This window comes from Musca vetustissima, unplaced genomic scaffold, assembly GCF_032173495.1.
Source record: "Musca vetustissima isolate MV318-11 ecotype Yass unplaced genomic scaffold, APGP_CSIRO_Mvet_v1 utg16177, whole genome shotgun sequence".
NCBI classification, from domain to species: Eukaryota; Metazoa; Arthropoda; class Insecta; order Diptera; family Muscidae; genus Musca; species Musca vetustissima.
The window spans coordinates 55,538-79,603 of NW_026882507.1; the positions used below are offsets into that span (position 1 = coordinate 55,538).

At 35.3% G+C, this 24,066-nt stretch overlaps 1 protein-coding gene across 1 annotated transcript in view; it reads left to right on the plus strand.

The window, feature by feature from the left end:
- The window catches only part of LOC133328973 (guanylate cyclase soluble subunit beta-1), a 67,068-nt gene that overhangs the window by 14,314 nt on the left and 28,688 nt on the right, over positions 1-24,066 (plus strand). Inside the window, exons 6-10 of the mRNA XM_061537477.1 lie at positions 3,239-3,321; positions 13,741-13,911; positions 14,079-14,150; positions 14,331-14,496; positions 23,750-23,887. Of these exons, the coding sequence (XP_061393461.1) occupies positions 3,239-3,321; positions 13,741-13,911; positions 14,079-14,150; positions 14,331-14,496; positions 23,750-23,887 (630 nt within the window). The remainder of the gene's footprint in view (positions 1-3,238; positions 3,322-13,740; positions 13,912-14,078; positions 14,151-14,330; positions 14,497-23,749; positions 23,888-24,066) is intronic.

Below are 24,066 nucleotides of genomic sequence, written 5' to 3' on the forward strand. Positions count from 1 at the left end.
GATTTTCAGGAAATTTAACACACATCATTCTGAACCTAATTCATTACGCTGTGCCAAATTTCGTGGACTTTGGTACACCATTTACATAAATTCGGACGAAACTATATATGGGAGCTTTATCTAAATCTGAACCGATTTTCACGAAACTCCGCACACATCATTCAGGACCTAGCTCATTACGCTGTGCCAAATTTATTACAAATCGAAAGATATATAGGGACTTTGGTACACCATTTACATAAAATCGGACGAAACTATACATGGAAGCTATATCTAAATCTGAACCGATTTTCACGAAACTTCGCGCACATCATTCTAGACTTAATTCAGTAGGCTATGCCAAATTTCGTGAAAATCGAAAGATATATAGGGACTTTGGTGCACCATAAACATTAAATGCCAAATTTCATCCAAATCGGATCATAAATACGACCTGTTCACAAAAATACATGGACGGAGAGACGGACATGCGTAAATCGATTCAAAAAGTGATTCTATGAATAAATCATAAACTATATATTTTATAAAAACAAAATACCAGGTATGGACTGTATACCTGTGGAGAATAGTCCTTTATATATGGAAGACTTTTCGGTGGCTCTTTATTATACCCTACACAACTATGTTGTAACGCCGCGAAATATTGATCCTAGACCCACCATTAAGTATACCGATCTTCATATCTTGACTAGCTGAGTCGATATAGACATGTGTGTCCGTCCATTCGTCAGTCCATTATAATTTGTATGCACGATACAGGCTACAGCTATGGACCAATTCTCACGAAATTTTGCATGCAGGACGGGTTCTGGCCAAAGAAAATTTAATCCCTATTGTTTTAGGTAATGATCGGTTAATATTTAGGATATGAAATGGATCAACAACTTTATTTTTATATGTTTTTTTAGTCGCTCTAGAGGCTACAATTATGACCCGAACCCCACGAAATTGTGCATGAGGTTATGGCGAAGGAAGGCGATTATAATTTTCGAAAATGATAAGATGATAATTTGGGAATGAAATGGACCAGAAAATTTGTGTTTTTATCCGGTGTTTTAGTCTAGACGTCACAATTAAAAGCCGAACATAACAAATTTTTCAGGTAAAGTTATTTGACCAACTTATTGACACTCTAAATATCATTATCATGATGGACCACCATTTTTTCAGTGTAAAATAACAAAAATGTAATCTTATGAAATAATTTTTACTCCGGAAAAACATGATTCGAAAAAGATACCACATAGAAACTCTATTCGGTCAAAATAGTGCAAATGTCGCGAAATATTACCCAGGCTCGTAATATGGGTTCGCAGAAACATAGAGCTCGGTGGAAGTTGGTATCATATGGTCAACCCCGTCCGACTATACTGCTTCGCTCACTGGTTTTTTACTAAATTTACTTGATCTTGAGATTTGAAAAATATGATACAACATACTAAGTTTTGCTGATATTTGATTCCTGACATTCCTGTTGGGGTATGTTTTATTAAATATTTTCAGAATATTATCGATATGCTTCGAAATAGGCCCCGAAAATAATATCGGTAGTTTTATATTTTCTGCATTTCTCCAAACCAAGAGGCTGAACTTTGGCTTTCATAGTTCTTTGACTGTAAGAAAATATCTCTACCGCAAACTTTTCGTATAGAATCAGGTTTTGGTACAGTCCCCGCATAAGTTCCCGCTAAATTTTCGGCCTTTCAAACCAAAGTGGCCGTTATGTGGCACCCCAGGATCCTGGATGGTGAGAATCATTACCAATACATTATCCATGTTTTAAGGTAACCCCTCTATATTGGCATTCTGTGTTCTTGGGGGATAACAAACTTATATGCAGAAAATGTTGAAGGTGTGTTTCTAATTTACAATGTAGAATACGTCCAGGTTTTGACTACCTTCCTCTAAGGATCTCAACAGATTGCAGGTATTGTTAAAAACCACCCCATTGTGTAGAGTATAAATTGTTTGGCCTGGTTGAACATAACGAAGTTTATCCTTGTTTAACGTATTGCATTTAAAATTAAGTTTTTATAAATTAATTCATTAAATGTATACATTTTCATAAATTACATTGACCTCCATTTATCGAATATTCTATCAACCACCGATGAATACCACATTCGTTTTACATTGAAAATATATTTCAATGTAAAATCTTCAATCTCAAATTTCTTTGGAACATCTGCCTTCTTTTCTTTAGTATCTGTTACAAAATGCTCCTATAAAATCCATTTCGAGTGTATTCAAAATCTGTTTGTGTGTGCCTACGAACAGATAATTACCTCTGTTTCTGTTGCAAGTATCAATCAAATTTCACTTCAATCAAACCCAATATTCCATTCGTAATGAGTGTATCGGTAATATAATACCTATGAAACTAGGAATTGAAATTGGAGGCCAATAGCATCATCATTGTAAAGAAGGTCTTTCATAGGTTTTATTGTTTAGAAAGGCTGGCATTCAAACACACACACACACACATGTAAATTTCTCAGAATAACAACAACAGTAGCAGTAGCAGCAAAATAAATACATACTCGTATGTGAATATTTACCACTTAAATTTATTTTGGAAATTTTTATGGCCTGAACCGCTGCTGAAGACTTCGTGACGGGAGTTGAGGGAAGTAAATTAAGTGGCACATGTGTGGTTCATTTATTTGGGGGTCTTAAATTTTTATTAAAGCATAACATGATAAAAGGAATCTCTGCATAAAATTTAATGCCACATTATTTCGTCTTCGTCTTTATGGGAGAAAATGTATTTGGCTATTATTTTTATTATTATGGGCAATCGACGACAACAACGTCGACAACAACACATAACCACATTTCTGAGATTGTTAAATCTCTGTCAATGATGCAAATTTAAAGAAAGGGCTTTTGATACGCAAAAAATAAAGACATTTTCCTTGGGATGGCTTTTCATTCCAAGACGACAATGTGGTTGCTTTATGACCTGATCTCCTTCTTTGTTATGAACTTCGTCTTCGTTTTCTACCACGTCGTACCGTCAGTTAGGTGGCAACAGGATATGTTCGCTCTCGCACAACATTTCATTTCACACTGCCAGCCTGCTGCCTAGTAATTGAATAGAAATTGAAGGCGTAATAAAATGACAGGATAATATCTGGAGCAACAGTTAAATATTTTTATGAATAGCTTTTCTGTATGAACTTTGTATGCATAAAGATGTCATTACCTCCATTCATTGTCTGTTTGCTTTTCTTTACAGGGTCAAATGATGTACATACCGGAATCAGATCGCATTTTATTTCAATGCTATCCAAGTGTAATGAATTTAGATGATTTGACAAAGTAAGTAGAGATGGAAATCTTTTTTTATTCTTCTGAGAATTATTTTTTTTTTCAAAGAATGTATTTTAGATGGGGAAATATAATTCGAATAATATAAACATACATTGTAGAAAATATAACTTTAAATTACCATAGGAACTCACACTTTAAAGAATTTGAGAATGGGACCATTTAGAGGGGTACCTCTTTCGAAGTGCTGAGGAGAAACTTATGGACAAGTGGAGGAAAGTCTTGGAGACTATTTGAGGGGAGTCTGACTAGGTACAGGAAATCTTTAGGGGAGAGGATCCTTTGTAGACTACTTTAAAGGAATTCTTACATACGAATTGAAAGGTGTCTTTATGGATGAGCTAGAAGCACTTTTAATATAAGAGCTGAGCGACTTGTAGGATATTTTTATAGACTCGCTAAAGTGTATCTTTAATAGACGAGTTGAAGGGTGTCTTTGTAGATGACCTAGGGGAAGTATTTATAGATGAACGTCATTATAAACTTCATGGATACACTAAAACGTGTTGGGGCTGTTTTTTAGACAACTTGGAAGAAATCTTTATAGACAAACTGAATCTGAAAGTCTATAATGTAATTCTTTATGGACGAGCATATGATAGTTTTAAAGAAAATCTGAAAGGGAGATTTCATAGACAAGCTTAGAGGAGACATGATATATGAGCAATGGAGTCTTTATAAACGAGCGGAATGGCGTATTTATAGATTAGCTGAAGGAAGTCTCTGCTGAAACGACTTTCTATAGACGCGCTGAAACAAGTTTCTATAGACGCGCTGAAGAGTGTCTCTATAGCTGAGCTAAAAGGAGTTCCTTTAGAGAAGCTGAAGGATGTCTTTATAGACGCATTGAAGGGAGTCTCTATAGACGCGATGAAGGTAGTCTTTATTGACCGGTTGAAGGAAATTTATGGACGAATCTTTATGAAGAGATGACCGAAGGAAAGATGTGTGGGTTTCTAGATTACATGAATGCAGTAAGGTATCTTTATTGGCGATCTAATAGACGAACTGAAGTCTGTTTTATAAGCAATTTAGTACTTGAAGATGATGATGTGAAAGGAGTCTCTAAAAGCGAGAAGACTGGTCTAATTATAGACAAGATACTGCAGAAAGCCTTTATGTGTGAGAGTTTCTGTAGATTACATGAATGCAGTAAGAAATAACCACGAAAGAGTCATTGAGTCTTTACATATGTCATTTCATTTCGTCTATATAGAATGCCACGTCTGCAGTTCGTCCATATGGACTGCCTACTCTTCAGCTCGTCCATATGGACTCCTAGCCCTTCAGCTCTGGTCTTTAAATACTCCATGCCTTTAATCTCGTCTATACTGGGTGAGCATATAATTTGGAACTAAGAACTCTCTTGTCAAAAAATAGCTATAATCCCCTCAGCTATATTAAAATATAGCCTGTTTCAGTTCTTCTCAGGGACTGATCATCGGTACGTTTATAACGACTCCATGTTTTAATGACAATACCTGTCAGCAGTTTCCTTTTAAGATTCATCTATAATTACTTCCTCAGTACCCTGGAGGTTAGATCATCTATATGGACTTCCTTGCCTCGTCTACACTTAGCTCGACTATATACACTCCCTGGTATAGACTCCCTGACCTTCAGCTCATATATATAGACGCCCTGCCTTCAGATTATCTACATGCACTCCCTGGTTTTTAGCTCAACTATATAGACTTCCGTCTAAATAAAGTCACCTCTATTTAGACTCCCCTATAAATAAACTCCCCTCTATTTAGACTCCCGTCTATATAGACTCCCTGGAATTCAGCTCGTCTATATAGACCCCTGGCCATCAGCTCATCTGTATAGACTCCCTGGCCTTCAGCTCGTCCATATAGACACCCTGGCCTTAAGCTCGTGTATATAGTCTTCCAGGCATTAAGTTCGTCTATATATACAGCGTGAACTTTAACTCGTCTACATAGCTCTCTATCTATGCCGACTCTTTACACTTCCGCCAGCCCATATGGCCTCCCTGCCTTCGAGCTCGTCTATGTGGACTTTCTGTTCTTTTTGTGGTGACTATAGATTACATACCCTTCAGCTAACATATATAGTCTAGCTCCCTGGTCATCAACCTGTCTATGTAGACTTCCACATTGTTTGTCTGTCATTGTTTGACTCCCTAGCCCTCGTAGATTCCCTAAACTTTAGCTCAGAATTTTCAGAATTTCCTGATCATTAGCCCGTCTAATTAAATTCTCTGAACTTAACTCGTCGATATGGACACCTTAATAATTAACTCGACTTTATGGGCAACCTATACTTCAGATTGCCTCCCGTCAGCTCGCCTATGGAGACTACTGGCCGTCAGCTTTTCTATTTAGTTCGCATACAGACTCTCTGGCCTTCAGTTCATCTATACAGACACCCTGGCCTTTAGCTCTATATTAACAACCTGGCTTTCAGTTCGTCTATACAGACATCCTGCTATTTATCTTGCTTATTTACTTGGTTGCCAGGTCCTCTTGAAAGGCCTTTTATAGAACTCCCTGTTTTTTCTGGTTACAAGGAAATCCGATATATCTGGAATAGTTGGAGTCTTTGAGATGGATGCTTGGATTTTTTATACACTAGCTTGAGCCAAGGGAACTTTGTAGTGCATCCTCATTGATGAGCTGAAGGTCAGGAAGCCTGAATGGTGGGATTTCTACAGAATTAAGGAATATAGGTTTAATTAATTCAAACTTAATAAAAGCGTCGAAAAGCATATTTCAATATTAAATACTTCTTCATTTGCTCGTATATAAACATGATGTCCTCAGCTAATCGTTCGTTCATTTTTGTCTCATCTTTGTGATTTCTTTCAGGTCTTAATTTGAGACCCAATTTTACTCCACTACATTGATGTACTACAGATCGACTGATTCATATCATTTGAAATAACTATTACCCGCTAGTCAATAATTAAACCGATAATAATTGCATTTTCTTCTTAAGGAAATTAAAAAAAACTGGCACAAACAATAGATGGCAATTTAACACATCCGTGAGCGGAATACACATCTGTGCTAAACACAAAAACAATTGTCACTAATCACACTAAAAGTGAAAAACTAATCGCCTTAAAAGAAACGTTCAATAATTTCCGTTTTCTTTGATGGTTATCGGTTTAAGAACATCCACAGAAAAAAAAACAAACACATCAAAGGTCGTCGTTGCCAAAATTCAATTAAAAAGTAGACAATGGCCTAAACTGGCTGCTGGTACATGATAGAGGATATACATGTATGTTTGTATGTATGTCTGTGTTGTATCACTTTGATAGAAGGCAATTCATTATTACAATCGACAGTATATCGAATTCACTGCCAGAAGGAACAATTTCTGTGGATACAATTGTTGGTTGACCCCCGGGTGCTTGTTTAATAGTCAACTCCTCAGGCATAGCGCAGCATGCAGTCGTATAAGTGTACATCTGCCATTGCCATCATCCCCCACCCGCCATCTCTGCCTGCACGCAGCCTGGCTGCCATCCATGTCAGCTATGCTTTTCACTTTCTTCAACTAGACAGATGAACGATAGATGTTTATTGTGTTGAACTTGACGTTGTTGGCGATGTTGTTGTTGTTTTTGTTTCTTGTTGTTTTTCCTGCAATTTGTCATTGGTAAATGGAAGTTGTATTCCATAAGCGTTTCTAGGATTTTATTTTCTACTATTTCATTTTGCTCATTCATGCCATTTGTTGTTGTCGGTTTTTATTATTATTATTTCGTATTTTTTTTTAGAATGGACAACATTTTGCAGAGTCTACAAAGTTTGCGCTACAAAGTTGATGAGATTGTTGTTGTTTTTTCTGTTGTTATGTTACTGCAATTGTTATAAATGTTATTCGACAAATTCACTTTCGTTCACATGACATGTGTCATGGTATGTTACATACACACGCACACACCCATACATATACATGCGGACATCTCTGAATTTCGATGTCATTGCCGAAATAAAGAATTATTTCACCCGAAAGGCCTTTTCCTATGAAAGATCTGAAATTTTCAAGTTCATTGGTATGTGTCAACAATGACAGTTTCACTTTAAATTGTCTGCATGAAATTTGTTAGACATTATTAGGGTGTTTCGGGTAGAAAATGAAATGAAAATGAAAAATTATATAAACAGTTAATTAATAACAAACAATCAAATTAGTAACTAGTCTACATCTCGTCCATATAGACTCCCTGGCCTTCACCCCGTCTTTTACATAGTGTCCTTGGCTATCAGCTCACCCATATAGATCTGATCATCAGCTCGTCTATGTAGACCCTAGCATTCACATTGTCTATATAAAATCTTTGGTCTTCAGCTCGTCTATATATAACTCCTGGCCTTCAGCTCGTCTATATAAAAACTCAGGCCTTCAGGTCGTCTTTCATATCGTCTATATAGACTACCTGGCCTTCAGGTTGTCCATATAGAATCCCTGGCCTTCCACTCGTCTATATAGACTACCTGGCCTTCAGGTCGTCTATATAGAATCTCTATCCTATAGCTCTTCTGCATATACTCCTTGCCTTCATCTCATCTATATAGACTCACTGGCCATCAACTCGTCTATGTAGACTACATGGTCATAAACCCCTCTATATAGACTACCTGGCGTTCAACTCGTTTTTATAGACTCCCTGGCGTTCAACTCGTCTATATAGACTACCTGTCCATATACCCGTCTCTATAGACTCCCTGGCGATCAACACCCCCTGGCGTTCAACTCGTCTATATGGACTTCCTGGCTTTCAACTCGTCTATATAGACTCCCTGGCCTTCAGCCCGTCTATATAAACTCCATGGCCTTCAGATCGTCTATATAGACTCCGTGGCCTTCAGCTCGTCTATATAGACTTCCTGGCCTTCAGCTCGTCTATATAGACTCAGTGGCCTTCAGCTCGTCTATATAGACTCCCTGGCCTTCAGCTCGTCTATATAGACTCAGTGGCCTTCAGCTCGTCTATATAGACTCCGTGGCCTTCAGATCGTCTATATAGACTCCGTGGCCTTCAGCTCGTCTATATAGACTCCCTGGCCTTCAGCTCGTCTATATAGACTCCCTGGCCTTCAGCTCGTCTATATAGACTCCCTGGCCTTCAGCTCGTCTGCATAGATACCTGTCCTTTAGCGAGTCTGCATAGACTCTTTGCTTCATCTCGTCTATATAGACTCCCTGGTCCTTATCCAGTTTATATAGACACCATGGTCTTCCGCTCGTTTAAGTAGACTCCCTGGCCTTCAGCTCGTCGATAAAGAATAGCTGAAGGCCTCATGTATATAGACTATCTGGTTTTCATCTCGTTAATATAGAATTCCTGGCCTTCATCTTGCATATATAGACTACCTGGTCTTCAGGTCGTCTACATAAACCTCCTGGCCTTCAGCTCGTCTATATAGACCCCAAGGCCATCAGATCATCTGCATAGACTCCCTGGCCTTGAGTTCATCTATATAGACTCCCTGGGCTTCAACTGGTTTCTAGGGCCTCTTGAAAGGCCTTCGAAACAACTCCCTGCCTTTGGCTCCTGCTTACAAAAAAATCCAAACATTAACTTGATCGTACATTTAATTTCTCCAGCTACCAATTAACAACATTCCCATTCCCAATAGCTGTTGGAATTGTTGTATGGTATAAGAACATGTATGTTTAAATATGTGTCGGGGTTTGAACACTCACACACATACCAACTACAGCAAACGGACAATGTGTTGGCAAAAACACTCTTTATTTGTTAAGCGGGACATATGTCAGAGCAATAAAATATGAAAATGCCCCATAATGAAATATGTTTAAATGTTTATAAGTCATGACATTATAGAGGAGTTATGTATTTCTATAATATTCATAATAATCAAAGAATAACAGAGCGTATGAGTTATATATAATATTGTATAATATATAATGTATACGCCACCGAGAATATTTTTAACACAGAATGTGTGTAATATTTCATTTTGGTCATAAAACTCCTTGGTGAGTTATTAGGAAACTGGGAAAAGGATAATAATGCAGTAGAACCCAATTTAATGTTAGGACGTGATGAGTTTTATATTTTTGATGACCCTGAAGTGTGTGATGATGTAGCCACATGAATACGTTTTCGGTACTGATGGTAATATGTTTTGGGTTTGTCTGCAAAAAGAAGATGAAGATTTTTAATGAATATTTTTTCTGGGACTATCTGAAGCGTAGATTTTTGTAAAGGACCATCTGAAGCATATTTAGTTTTTCAGGGGGCCTGCTGTATCGTAGACTCGTCAAAGATTATTCTTTCTGGGGATATCTGAAGCGCAGTTCTTTAAGGGATAGTTTTAAGGACAACCGAAGCATGAAGTGTTTAAGGAATCATTTTAAGGACTATCTGAAGCGAGTAGTTTTTAAGAAAACTTTTTATGGACTATATAGAGCATAAATTTTCCAAAGAACAATTTTTCTGAACCAAAGATTTTTAAAGAATATTTTTTGATACACCATCTGAGGCGTAGATTTTTGTTAACTTTTATTGTAATCTTCACTATAATATCATAGAAAAATCTACTTCCACTCACATCATCACAAACACTATGTGCACAATCACTCTCACTAATATTTGCCAGTGTCTAGTGGTTCCTTAATATTATTTTTCTTTTGGGAAAGCTTCCTCTTTGCTTAATATTATTGTTCACATCCTGTTTGCCTTTTCCTCTAGTGGGCATTTGTTATTATTTAAGCTTAAGTTATACACATTCCATCGCCATGGGCCATGAAATGCTTGAACTGAAAAGCCAGACAGAAATTGGCATCTGTGAGAAGTGAACTATGACAGAGATTATTGCGTTCAATATTTTCTCTTTCCTCTTATTTTTGTTATAGTCAATTTTTGTTTAAAGAGGATAATTTACATTATGAACAACAACATTACCAGCAGCCAGAACAACAACATCAACGACTAACCACTGACTGAGTGTTAATAACTGTCAGAATATCCACTGACAGATTTACTCAACTTTTGTATATTTTTTGGGGGGCCGTCCCACCACACAAATGCAAATAACTCTAGACTACGCACATACACGCGCGCACACACACACTACCACACCTCATAGACCACAAAATGGGGGTTGGGGGCCTTAAGGACTGGTTGAATGAATTCTTCTACATGTTGTTGTTATTTTATTTGTTGTTGTTATTGTGGAAACCCGTGGTGTCTGTCATTTCACATCCCCAAGGCAATATGCAGAGGAAACAAGCACATTCTCTTAACAAATTATTTCTGTCGAGCATATCGACCTGACCAAGGAAAGCTGGTGCAGATTGAAACCAAAATAAAAAAAATGAAGGGCCACATCACTGCAGTGAATGGAAAATATTTAATATCCCTCCATGGAGTGCTAAACGGAAAGCATAACATTTAACACATCTGATTTGGATAAAAGATTTTAATAGTCATGGTGAAATTCAATTTTAAAATATTTGTTTTCTTCATTGGTGAATTATGAGACCAATAATTAGAATTGATATCAAAGCTCAATTTTGAAGACACATTTTCAACGAGGACCTACCGAAGTGTGTATTAGTTAAAAAATATATTTTTCAATGACCAATAAAGGCTTGAAATTTTTAAGGGATATTTTTTACCCTTACCATCAGTTAAGCGTGGATTTCATAAAGAATATTTGTTCAAGGACCATCAATAAGGCGTTGGTTTTTATAAGAATATTTTTTCAAGGACCATCAGTTATGTGTAGATTTTTAAAGAATATTTTTCTCTTAACAACCCAAGGTGTGGATTTCTTAAAGAAATGTTTTTCAAGGACCATCAGTTAGGTGTGGATTTTTAAAGAATATTTTTCAGGGACAAACCCAAAGTGTGGATTTCTTAAAGAATATTTTTTCAAGGACCATATAAGGCGTGGATTTTTTAAAGAATATTTTTCCAATGATCATCAGTAAGGCGTGGATTTCTTAAAGAATATTTTTTCCATATAAGGCGTGGATTTCATATAAGGCGTGGATTTCTTAAAGAATATTTTTTCAAGGACCATATAAGGCGTGGATTTCTTAAAGAATATTTTTTCAAGGACCATATAAGGCGTGGATTTCTTAAAGAATATTTTTTCAAGGACCATATAAGGCGTGGATTTCTTAAAGAATATTTTTTCAAGGACCATATAAGGCGTGGATTTCTTAAAGAATATTTTTTCAAGGACCATATAAGGCGTGGATTTCTTAAAGAATATTTTTTCAAGGACCATATAAGGCGTGGATTTCTTAAAGAATATTTTTTCAAGGACCATATAAGGCGTGGATTTTTTAAATATTTTTTTTCAAGGACCATATAAGGCGTGGATTTCTTAAAGAATATTTTTTCAAGGACCATATAAGGCGTGGATTTCTTAAAGAATATTTTTTCAAGGACCATATAAGGCGTGGATTTCTTAAAGAATATTTTTTCAAGGACCATATAAGGCGTGGATTTCAAGGACCATATAAGGCGTGGATTTCTTAAATAATATTTTTTCAAGGACCATATAAGGCGTGGATTTTTTAATATTATTTTTTCAAGGACCATATATGGCGTGGATTTCTTAAAGAATATTTTTTTCAAGGACCATATATGGCGTGGATTTATTAAAGAATATTTTTTCAAGGACCAAAACAAGGCGTGGATTTATTAAAGAATATTTTTTCAAGGACCAAAACAAGGCGTGGATTTATTAAAGAATATTTTTTCAAACCGACCAAAACAAGGCGTGGATTTATTCAACGACCAAAACAAGGCGTGGATTTATTAAAGAATATTTTTTCAACGACCAAAACAAGGCGTGGATTTATTAAATAATATTTTTTCAACGACCAAAACAAGGCGTGGATTTATTAAATAATATTTTTTCAACGACCAAAACAAGGCGTGGATTTATTAAAGAATATTTTTTCAACGACCAAAACAAGGCGTGGATTTATTAAAGAATATTTTTTCAACGACCAAAACAAGGCGTGGATTTATTAAAGAATATTTTTTCAACGACCAAAACAAGGCGTGGATTTATTAAAGAATATTTTTTCAACGACCAAAACAAGGCGTGGATTTATTAAAGAATATTTTTTCAACGACCAAAACAAGGCGTGGATTTATTAAAGAATATTTTTTCAACGACCAAAACAAGGCGTGGATTTATTAAAGAATATTTTTTCAACGACCAAAACAAGGCGTGGATTTATTAAAGAATATTTTTTCAACGACCAAAACAAGGCGTGGATTTATTAAAGAATATTTTTTCAACGACCAAAACAAGGCGTGGATTTATTAAAGAATATTTTTTCAACGACCAAAACAAGGCGTGGATTTATTAAAGAATATTTTTTCAACGACCAAAACAAGGCGTGGATTTATTAAAGAATATTTTTTCAACGACCAAAACAAGGCGTGGATTTATTAAAGAATATTTTTTCAACGACCAAAACAAGGCGTGGATTTATTAAAGAATATTTTTTCAACGACCAAAACAAGGCGTGGATTTATTAAAGAATATTTTTTCAACGACCAAAACAAGGCGTGGATTTATTAAAGAATATTTTTTCAACGACCAAAACAAGGCGTGGATTTATTAAAGAATATTTTTTCAACGACCAAAACAAGGCGTGGATTTATTAAAGAATATTTTTTCAACGACCAAAACAAGGCGTGGATTTATTAAAGAATATTTTTTCAACGACCAAAACAAGGCGTGGATTTATTAAAGAATATTTTTTCAACGACCAAAACAAGGCGTGGATTTATTAAAGAATATTTTTTCAACGACCAAAACAAGGCGTGGATTTATTAAAGAATGGATTTATTAAAGAATATTTTTTCAAGGACCAAAACAAGGCGTGGATTTATTAAAGAATATTTTTTCAAGGACCAAAACAAGGCGTGGATTTATTAAAGAATATTTTTTCAAGGACCAAAACAAGGCGTGGATTTATTAAAGAATATTTTTTCAAGGACCATATATGGTGTGGATTTCTTAAAGAACATTTTTCAAGGACCATATAAGGTGTGGATTTCTTAAAGAATATTTTTTCAAGAACCATATAAGGCGTGGATAGAATCAAGGACCATTTTTTCAAGAATATTTTTTCAAAGACCATATAAGGCGTGGATTTCTTAAAGAATATTTTTTCAAGGACCATATAATGCGTGGATTTCTTAAAGAATATTTTTTCAAGGACCATATAAGGCGTGGATTTCTTAAAGAATATTTTTCCAATGATCATCAGTAAGGCGTGGATTTCTTAAAGAATATTTTTTCAAGGACCATATAAGGCGTGGATTTTATAAAACATATTTTTTTATTATAATTTAAATTTTATTTATTTATCCTAATTAAAAAATCTAAATACATCAAATTAATTAACAAAACAATTTTCCATTTACAGAAAAGGCCTCCACATCTCCGATGTACCATTGCACGATGCCACCAGAGATTTGGTTTTGCTGTCTGAAAAATTCGAAGCCGAATATAAATTAACCAAAAACTTGGAAATGCTCACAGATAAATTGCAGCAAACCTTTAGGGATTTGGAAAGTGAAAAGCAAAAAACCGATAGGTAAGTTGGCTAGTTAGCCAGCCAAGTAAAAACACAAACAAACCAACAGATTAGAGACTTTATTGGCAATACAAATTCTGTGGCAGATACAGATTAACCACAACACTCAACATTTTTCGATTTCTCTTTTTTTTGCCTTCTCCTTTTTTCTGATTCACTTCAAATAGACTTCTGTACTCGGTGCTACCGAAATCTGTGGCTAATGAACTGAGACATCAAAGACCAGTGGCACCCAAACGGTAAGTAAACATAGAAGCGGAGTTGCAGCAATACCAAGACTAGTAGTATGGCAATGATGATTACTGCACCATTCAAATCATTGGCCAAAAAAAAAGTTGATACTTTTTTTCAAATCAACTCTTTTTTCTATCTCCAATTGATGTTTTTGTTTCTCCTATTCAATTTTTTTCTCGTTTCAGTTATGATTCGGTTACGTTAATGTTTTCGGGCATTGTGGGCTTTGGCCAATACTGTGCTGAAAACACCGATCCAGAGGGAGCCATGAAAATTGTGAAAATGCTAAACGAATTGTATACCGTCTTTGATGCTCTGACTGATTCAAAACGCAATCCAAATATTTACAAGGTAAATAATGCAATATTGATTTGTTGGTTTTCTCCTTTTTCTGTTGATTTCTGTGAAATGGTTTTGTTTTCGATTGGAGAATTGGAAATTGATAAACACAAGCCAGAAGCCATACAAATACATTGGTGTTCTATAGACAACAACTGTTCAGGTGTTGTAGTTAGTTTTGTTTTTCTTGGTATTTGCATAACAAATTGATTTTCCGATAATGTGAACAGTGATTGAAATGTGACAAATTTCTCAAGAATCAATAAAGAATATACTTAAATTATCAAATTACTAAAAACTGCAGTTAGATGCCATTTTGCAAATTTCTATATTTTTCTAAAAGAATGAGGTGAAATAGACGTCAAGTTTGCCAAGCCAATCTTGAGTCTCCTACTGATATTTAATAGCAATGAAATTTCCATCCCACTTGGAATGATGCTGTATAGTATGGATATATAGAAGTAATATATCAATACTAGACCAATTCTGACCATTTTTGCCATGAAGATATTTTAATCTACTCAACATGATTAAAAACGTTACAAATATCGTATTTCACTGAAAATTCATTTAAAATTGTAATTATCCGTATATGTATGCAAGGAATACATTTCAGACGACTCCGACAGTTATTCGTAACGTAGAACGGGTAAAAGTGAAATAGGACGATGTCTTTGGCAACCTTATCTAAGATCCCATGGGCAACATTTTTGTAAAATATTGCGAGAATAAAAAAATTGCATCTTGTTATGAATAAAAATAAATTCGCAAGAAACCGAGTTATTAGGAGGAAATTTATGGAAATCGATTTATAGCACACTTGATATACGCTATATCAATATACGCACTGTTCAAAATTTAGTCTCAATCAGACACCCGTTCGAAATACATATGGAATCTATGTCAGCATCTGCACCAATTTCAACAAAACTCAATAACATCATTCTAGTCTCAATCTTATACGTTGTGCAAAATTTCTTGTCAATCGGACAAACATGAGGAATTTGGTGCACCATTTATCTACAATCGGACGAAAATAAATATGTGGGAGCTATATCTAAATCGAAATAACTTCTCACGAAACTTAGCACACATCATTCTAGGATCAATTCAGTACCCTACGCTAAATTTCGTGGAAATCAAAGGATATACAGGGTGAGATAAAAAAACTGCAACAAAGTTAAACGCCAAATTTTTTACATGTTGTCAAAATTCTTACATGTTTTACGCTTGCCTGAGGTGATCAACACTTTGGTATTTTTTAGTGCCAACCTTGCTTTTCAAAATACTCCAGATACAATAGTCCAACGTATTGGTATCAGGAGATGTTGGTGGCCATTGTGCGCTGGAAATGAAGCGAGGAACCTCATTTTGTTACCATTATTAGGTGGCGCGTCCACCATCGCACTCAGAATGGTCCTGTTGGAATGTCCAAGGTCTGCGGCCAAAATTTTTGCTCAAGGTTTTTATACACCCTCCAGAATATTTTCGCGATAATATTCTGCAAGAGCTACCATCGGATGTTATGGCGGCCCAAGCCATCACCATGGCCGGCGCTTGAGTGACGAATATATTCAGCTGACATCTTTGTTTGTTTGCAAACTGCTGGACAACGAATGTTTTCTCATCGGAGAAAACCAAATTCGGCAGTTCACCACTTTCGGCCAAGCGAAGTAACTCTTTAGCTCTTTTGAGTATATTTTCTTTCTGTTGCGGTGTAAGTTCTGGCACGTTTTGGAATTTCAATGTCTTTTCCCCGAGCATATTTTTTAATATTTGCCGAATGGAATATTGTGATATGTTCAGCTCAAGAGCCACTTTTCGAATCATTTCTGCTGATGTTGCTGTTTTCTACCGTCCACTTCCTTGACGTCCACTTGAGACACAAAAATGTCTTCAAATTTAAATGGTGGAGTGCTCTAACGATAGCCACTTGTGCTTTTCCAGCCAAATATAAAGAAATCACACTATCACGCTTGAATTCCGTCACGAATAAATTTTTTTCTGGAAATTTCTCACCAAAGCGCTTTTGTACGCTTGTAAGCAGTATAATGAGCTGTCACTTGAATAATTTTAACAGCTGTCGGAAGAGTGGCTTAGAAATTACAGCAGTCTGAGGATGGTAGCACTTTTTTCATTTCACCCTATACAGGACTTTGGTGCACCATTTACAAACAACCAGACGAAAATATATATGGAAGCTAATTCTAAATCTGAACCGATTTTCTCGAAATATAACAAACATCATTCCAGTTTTAATTCAGTACGCCCCGCCAAATTTCGTGCAAATCAAAAGATATATAGAGACTTTGATACACCATTTACAATAAATCGGACGAAAATATATATGGGAGCTATATCTAAATCTGAACCGATTTTCACGACTTTCAGGAAGTTATATTTAAATCTGAACCGATTTTACCCATTTTCAATAGGGTTCGTACTTCGACCAAATAAGAGTCTTGTGTCAAATTTAATCCAAATCGGATCATAAATACGACCTGTACTTTGTTTACAATTTTACATGGACAGACGGACGGACGGACATGCATAAATCGACTTGAAAACTGGTCGGACAGATACCCTGAAATATTCGGAGTAATTCGAAAATCGAACATGAAAACCCGTTCTCTCTTCAATCGACCATTATCAACACCATTTTGACAGACAAAAAGCGGAATTGATGTGTCATCCGCCTTACAGCTCTGACTTGACACCCAATGCCTTTTTTATTCCCACTCATCAATACAAACGTTCGATATTTTCATCGCATATAATGATTTTGAAACGTTTAAAACTTTGGTTTAGTATGTGCCTACATTAGGTCAGATATATATATATATATATAGTAGCCTCTCGGTAAATCGAGAGAGACCCATGGTGCCTTTTGAGAATATGCATAGAATCACTTTCTGAGTAGATTTACGCATGTCCGGCTGTAGGTCCGTCTGTCCATGTTAAATTGTAAACAATGTGCAGGCCGCATTTATTATTCGAATTGGATAAAATTTGGCTCAAGGACGAACCCTTTTGAAATTGGCAAAAATCGGTTCAGATTTAGATATAGCTCCCATATATATTTTCGTCCGATTTAATGTAAATGGTGCACTAAAGTCTCTAAATAGCTTTCGATTTGCACGAAATTTGGCACAGCGTAATGAATTAGTCCTAGAGTGATGGTTGCCAAGTTTCGTGAAAATCGTTTCAGGTTTAGATATAGCTCTCATATATAGTTTCGTCAGATTTCATGTAAATGGTGCACCAAAGGCCCTATATATTTTTCGATTTGCACCAAATTTGGCATCACGTACTGAATTGAGTCTAGAGTGATGTTTGCCAAGTTTAGAGAAAATCGGTCCAGATTTAGATATAGCTCCCATATATAGTATCGTCCGATTTCATGTAAATGGTGCACCAAAGTCCCTATATATCCTTCGATTTGCACGAAATTTGAATTTAGTCCAGACTAATGTGTGCCAAGTTTCGTGAAAATCGGTCCAGATTTAGATATAGCTCCCATATATAGTTTCCTATATATCCTTCGATTTGTACGAAATTTGGAATAGCGTACTGAATTTAGTCCAGACTGTGTGCCAAGTTTCGTGAAAATCGGTTGACATTTAGATATAGCTCCGTTATATTATAGATTGATTTTAAGTAATTGACGCACCAAGGATCCAATATATGGCTGATAGGAACAAAACGTACTGAAATTAGTATTACCTAACCTGTGGCAAGTTTCGTTGAAATCGGTTCCATATATATTTTCGCCCGATTTTAAGTAAATTGGACATCAGACTCCTCATGTTAGTCAGATTGACTTCAAATTTTGCACAACGTACAAAATTGAACATAGAATTACTTAGTTGCGTTTTCTAGAAGTACAGAGCTCTTGATGACCTATTGATATTTGTTTGAAGTCTATTTGCATACTTTTGTCCCATTGTAACAATCGAATTACATGTTTATGTATAGATTTAAGTCGATTCACATTTAGATAAATATCACATATATTATTTCATCCAATTTCATTTTAATAGTCCTGTTTAATATACCCATAGTGGTGAAGGGTATCATATAGTCGGCCCCGTCCGACTTTACTACTTTCCTTACTGGTTTTTCTTAAAAGCAGTTATTTATGGAAAAAATGATTGCAAAAATGTTCTATTTTCACACTAAATCTCTTAAGTGTAGTATATCTAAGTGTTCTGAATGAAGAAAAAATAAATAAAAATTATTCAAACGAATCGAGGGCGGATCAAAAAATGTTAATGTTTTAATTGCGTGAACACCACTGTATATATTATACATATATATGCCATAAAGTCGAAGTAATCATCTCATAGAAGTTTCGCAAAAACGTATCTCTCTTAACGCTCTTTAAAAATTATCTATTCCTAAACATTCAATTCATTGGAAACTGTAATTCAATTCAAAAGTTCACATTTTCCATTTCGTGTCCTTTATTTCAAATGCCTGCATTCAAATTGATAACTATGGGACTATGGCATTCATAAAACCTCAATTTCTAATTTCAATGTTCAGCAGAATTGAAAGTGAAAGTCTTTCACTCACTTTGACTGTGAAAATTCAAACAAAACTGATGGGAAAATTGCTGCAATTGTTGTTGTTAAGTGTTATGATAACTGCTGTGTCGGTAGCGGTGCCGGCAACGACGACGGCAGCCGCACCATTCAATCAAATCTCACCCTCAGCACACAGTCGACACACAATTCATGCACACATAAAATGGTTTAAAGCCAACCCAACCGGACAATCAATTCAACAAAAGTCATCGGATTCCCTATGGTCATGGTGTAGTTGTAGTTGTTGGTGTTAGTAGTTTTCTTTTTCTATGGATATTATTTTCCTTTACTCATGGAAACTAATGCAATGAAATTGAAATATGAAATGAAGAGGAAAATTGAGAATTATAGAGTATGCAGTTCTTAAAGCAATTTGTGGACAAATATAAGGTAAAGTTTTAATACCAGACATCAATAAGGAGGATTTGATAACGTCATAAGCAACGCGGTTGAAAAGAGAATACGAATCATTCAAATTCAATTAAAAAGAGATCGAGAAAAGCCTTTTTTAAATTTAATATTTACAACCTTATAAGATCAAATTTCGATACGAAAAGTTCTAGAAGTTATATATGTATCCCAGATTTACTTCTGGGATTTATTTCGAAGGAGCCGAACAATTTGTACCCTGCACCATGTGGTGTGATTGTTTCACGAGAACCTTTAGATGGGAACAATGTCACGGGATGTTGTGACAAAATGAAAATTTGAATATGAATTTTAAAAACTAGGAACGTCGTAATAAAGGGGTATTCCAAAACATGGGCCGAGCTTTATAATTTTCGCCACAGATGAATGTCATCCTCCATGAAATCGAAATGCAAAATTTCAGTTACAATTTACAGTTGAGAAATGCGGTTAAGAACTTCAAAATATCGAAAGGATCAGTACCATCCTATGGGGGCTTTGTCAAAATGGGGTTCTATATCAAAAATGTTCTGCAATTCCAGTCACTTCGCTGGAAAGGGCTACTAACAACTTCAAAATATGATATCAAAACATGGACCCATATTGAAAATTGTTAAGAAATACATGTGTATTTCCAGTATTTCTGTGTACCTTCAGAAATACCAGGCGGGACCTTTATATGGTAAACTTACAGCCACATCTTTTGGAAAAGGCGGCTATGTACTTTAAAATACCAAAAACGGACCCGGGCCCTTATACAGGAGCTTTGTCAATATATATATATTGTACAATATCCAAGAACCCGGTATGTCAAATTATCACCTCTTCGGTTGACAAGTTCGTCTAAAAACTTCATAATTCCGAACATAGAACGTGACGATGCCATAATATAAAATGTTATTGAAAAATATTATTCAAGGTCCAAGATCCCGGAATACCATATTATAATAAATTCCGTTTAAATAAGCTTGCTAAACATTTTAAAGAAACCCGAAAACGTGGACTTCTATACCCTATTTGCAATACCAAACATGGCTGTGAAAAATGTCAAGACTTAAATAGACCGATCTGTATCATGATTTCAAAAGGCAAACGGACATGGCGAAATCGACATAGGATATTCCGATCCGAAATATCTATATATAACAGAAAATAGACTCTATATGAATCGTATCCTTTACACGCATTTTATAGATAACAATTTTATCTTCCGACCTAGGACCTTCTATAGACATCAAATCTTCTCCAAGTCGCCTATGGGCAGGAAACAGCAGGTCTGCTATGGAAAACAAACCATCTTCAGATTCAGACTGAATGTCTTCTATATAAACAAAAAAAAAAATCTCAGGTCTTCTATAGCTAGGTATTTTTTAGGTCTTTCTTAGACTACAGACCTGCTCCAAACGCAGAATGACTTCTATCAACAGAACATCTTCTCCACATCTTATTTAAGGAGACTTCTACAATCAGAAGTCTTATTTGGGCAGAAAACCTTCTTCAGATCTTTTGTAGTCAATCAAACTTTTCAAGACTTCTCTTCCATAACCAGAAGACCTTCAAAAATCTTCTATAGTTAAAATCCCTTCCCTTTAGAACGCATAGTACCATCTTCTTATCTTTCATAGACAGAATACATTTTGCAGCTCTTCTATATGGATGTTTAGTCTCTTCTATATACAGGATAACAGACCTTCTTCGTCTATATACACAAACTTTTCTCAGGTCATATATAGCTAGAACACCTCCTCTGATTCTTCTGCAGACAAAATTCTTTCTTAAAGTCTACCATAGACAATTCTTCCACAGACAAATAACCTTCTGCAGGTATTTTATAGAGCTAAAACTAAAATATAGCTATTTTAGGCCTTCCTAAGACAGCAAACAGCTTCTAAATCCAGGTATATATAAAATCTTCTTTAGCTGCTCTAGGCCTAAAGAAGATTTTATATATACCTGGTCTTATTTAAACGGAAACCCTTTTTCAGGTCTTCTATAGGCAGAACCATCTTTCGTTCTTCAATTGACAGAAAAACTTCTATAGTCAGCAAATGTTTTTCAGTTCTTCTCTAATGAGAAAACCCAGTTAAACTCTTCTATAGACAGAATCCCATTTCAGAATCCCCATTTCTATAGTCAGAATAACTTCTTGTGGATTTTTATAGCCTGAATACCTCCTTTAGGTTTTGGATAAATAGCAGATTTTTCTATTTAAATGCTCTTCTCTTCCATGGACAGAATAACTTCTTGTGCAGTATAATTCTTCAATAGACAGAGGATTAATTTCCAGTTCTATAGACAGAAAGTCTTCTTTAGGTCTCCTTTAAATCGAAGACATTTTCTTTTGTATAGACAGAATGCATATTTAAAATATTGTATAGGGTAGAGAACTTCGTTAGGACTTCTATGAAAGTAAAGTCTTCTTATTAACATAAGAAGTTTTTCTATGGATAGAAGAACTTCTTCGGGTCTTCTATAGATATAAGACCTTCATCATGCTATATACGGAAGATTTTCTTCAGATGATGTTCTATAGGCAGAAGTTCAGAATTTCTATATTTTTTTATCCCCTTCACCACACTGTGGTACAAAAGGAAACGAGATAGACACATGGTTCCTTTTGAGAATAGGCACAGAATCACTTTCTAAGTCGATTTATGCATGTCCGTCCGTCTGCATGTCTGTCCATGTTAAATTGTAAACAAAGTACAGGTCGCATTTATGATGGAATTGGATGAAATTTCGCACAGCTCATTTATTTGACCCACGGACGAACCCTATTGAAATTGTGAAAAATCTCTTCAGATTTAGATATAGTTACCATATATTTTCGTCCGATTTAAAGCAAATGCACCAAAGTCCCTAAATATCTTTCGATTTGCACGAAATTTGGCACATCGCACAGAGTTAAGCCTAGAATGATGTGTGCTAAGTTTCGTAAAAATCGGTTCAGATTTAGATATAGCTCCCATAATATAATTTCGTCCTATTTAAGGTAAATGGTGTACCAAAGTCCCTGTATATGTTTGATTTGCACGAAATTTGGCACAGCGTACTGAATAAAGTCTAGAATGATGTGTGTTAATTTTCGTGAAAATCGGTTCATATTCAGATATAGCTCACATATATATTTTCCTCCGATTTAATGTAAATGGTGCATTAAAGTTTCACGAAATTTGGCATAGCGTAATGAATGAGGTCTAGAATGATATGTGTTAAGATTTCTGAAAATCGGTCCAGATGTAGATATAGCTCCCATATATATTTTTGACGGATTTAATGTAAATGGTGTATCAAAGTCTCTATATATTTTTCTATTTGCACAAAATTTGACATATCGTACTGAATAAGGTCTAGAATGATGTATGCTAAGTTTCGGTTCAGATTTACACATAGCTCCTATATATCGGTTCAGATTTCGATGTATCTTATATATATATTTTTGTTCGATTTTATACAAAATTGACATACCTAGAAGTTGGATATAAATTCCGCACCAAACTCCCTAGGTGGCCCCGATTTTGTATAACCTAATCTGTAACAAGAAATCGGTTTAGATTTCAATATAGCTTTTATATGTTTATATTTTCGTACGATTTCGTGTTTATCACATATATCCAAATAATTAATGGATGTCCGATCGACATTTGCCTTAAATTGATTTACATAAATTTGTCCTATTGTCAGAAGTAACTCTATATCTGACTGAATGACATGTTTATGGATCTAATTACATTCTACTGGTCCTTAAAAAATGTAGAATATATCTAAAGTGGTGAAGGGTTATCATATAGTCGGCCCCGTCCAACATTACTACTTTCCTTACTTTTTTTTGTATTCTTCTATAGAATAATACCATATTTATGCCATCTATAGAGTATAACAGAATAAGTTCTAGTATACTTTTATCGTTCTATTATGGACTGCAGATCTCTTTTATTAACCCAGGACTTGTATGAAAATAATAACTTATTCAGGCTTTCAATAGACAAAAGGCCTGTATCAGATCTTCAAATACAGAAGTTAAATTTTCCCATGAATCGAAGCCAATTTTTTCTTGAACAGAAAAATTAAAGATTTATTCCCCTGTAGAGAGATAGGATTCATCTGGTCTCCTATAGACAGAAAACAATCATCAGATACTCTATATAGAGAAAACATTCCTTAAATATTCTGTATACAGAACTACATTACACTATTGACACCGTATATGCTCATTTTATATAGTTAATTCCTTAAATGATATCCCTTTCCATTGTTACTTATTATTTCAGGTCGAAACAGTCGGTGATAAATATATGGCCGTATCAGGATTACCCGATCATTGTGAGAATCATGCAAAATGTATTGCCCGATTGGCCTTGGATATGATGGATATGGCTAAAAATGTTAAAATGGGTCCAAATCCAATGGTAAGTACACACAACATTGCAATAACTTTATGCCAGCTTATGCTATTAATGGCAAATAATATTGCGAAAGCACATTCATACATACAACCCCATATTATTGAACTACAAAAAACATCCACAATGTTTGTTGTTGGTTTTAATTGCCCATGAAAAACTTCCGAATGCATGAACGAACGAAC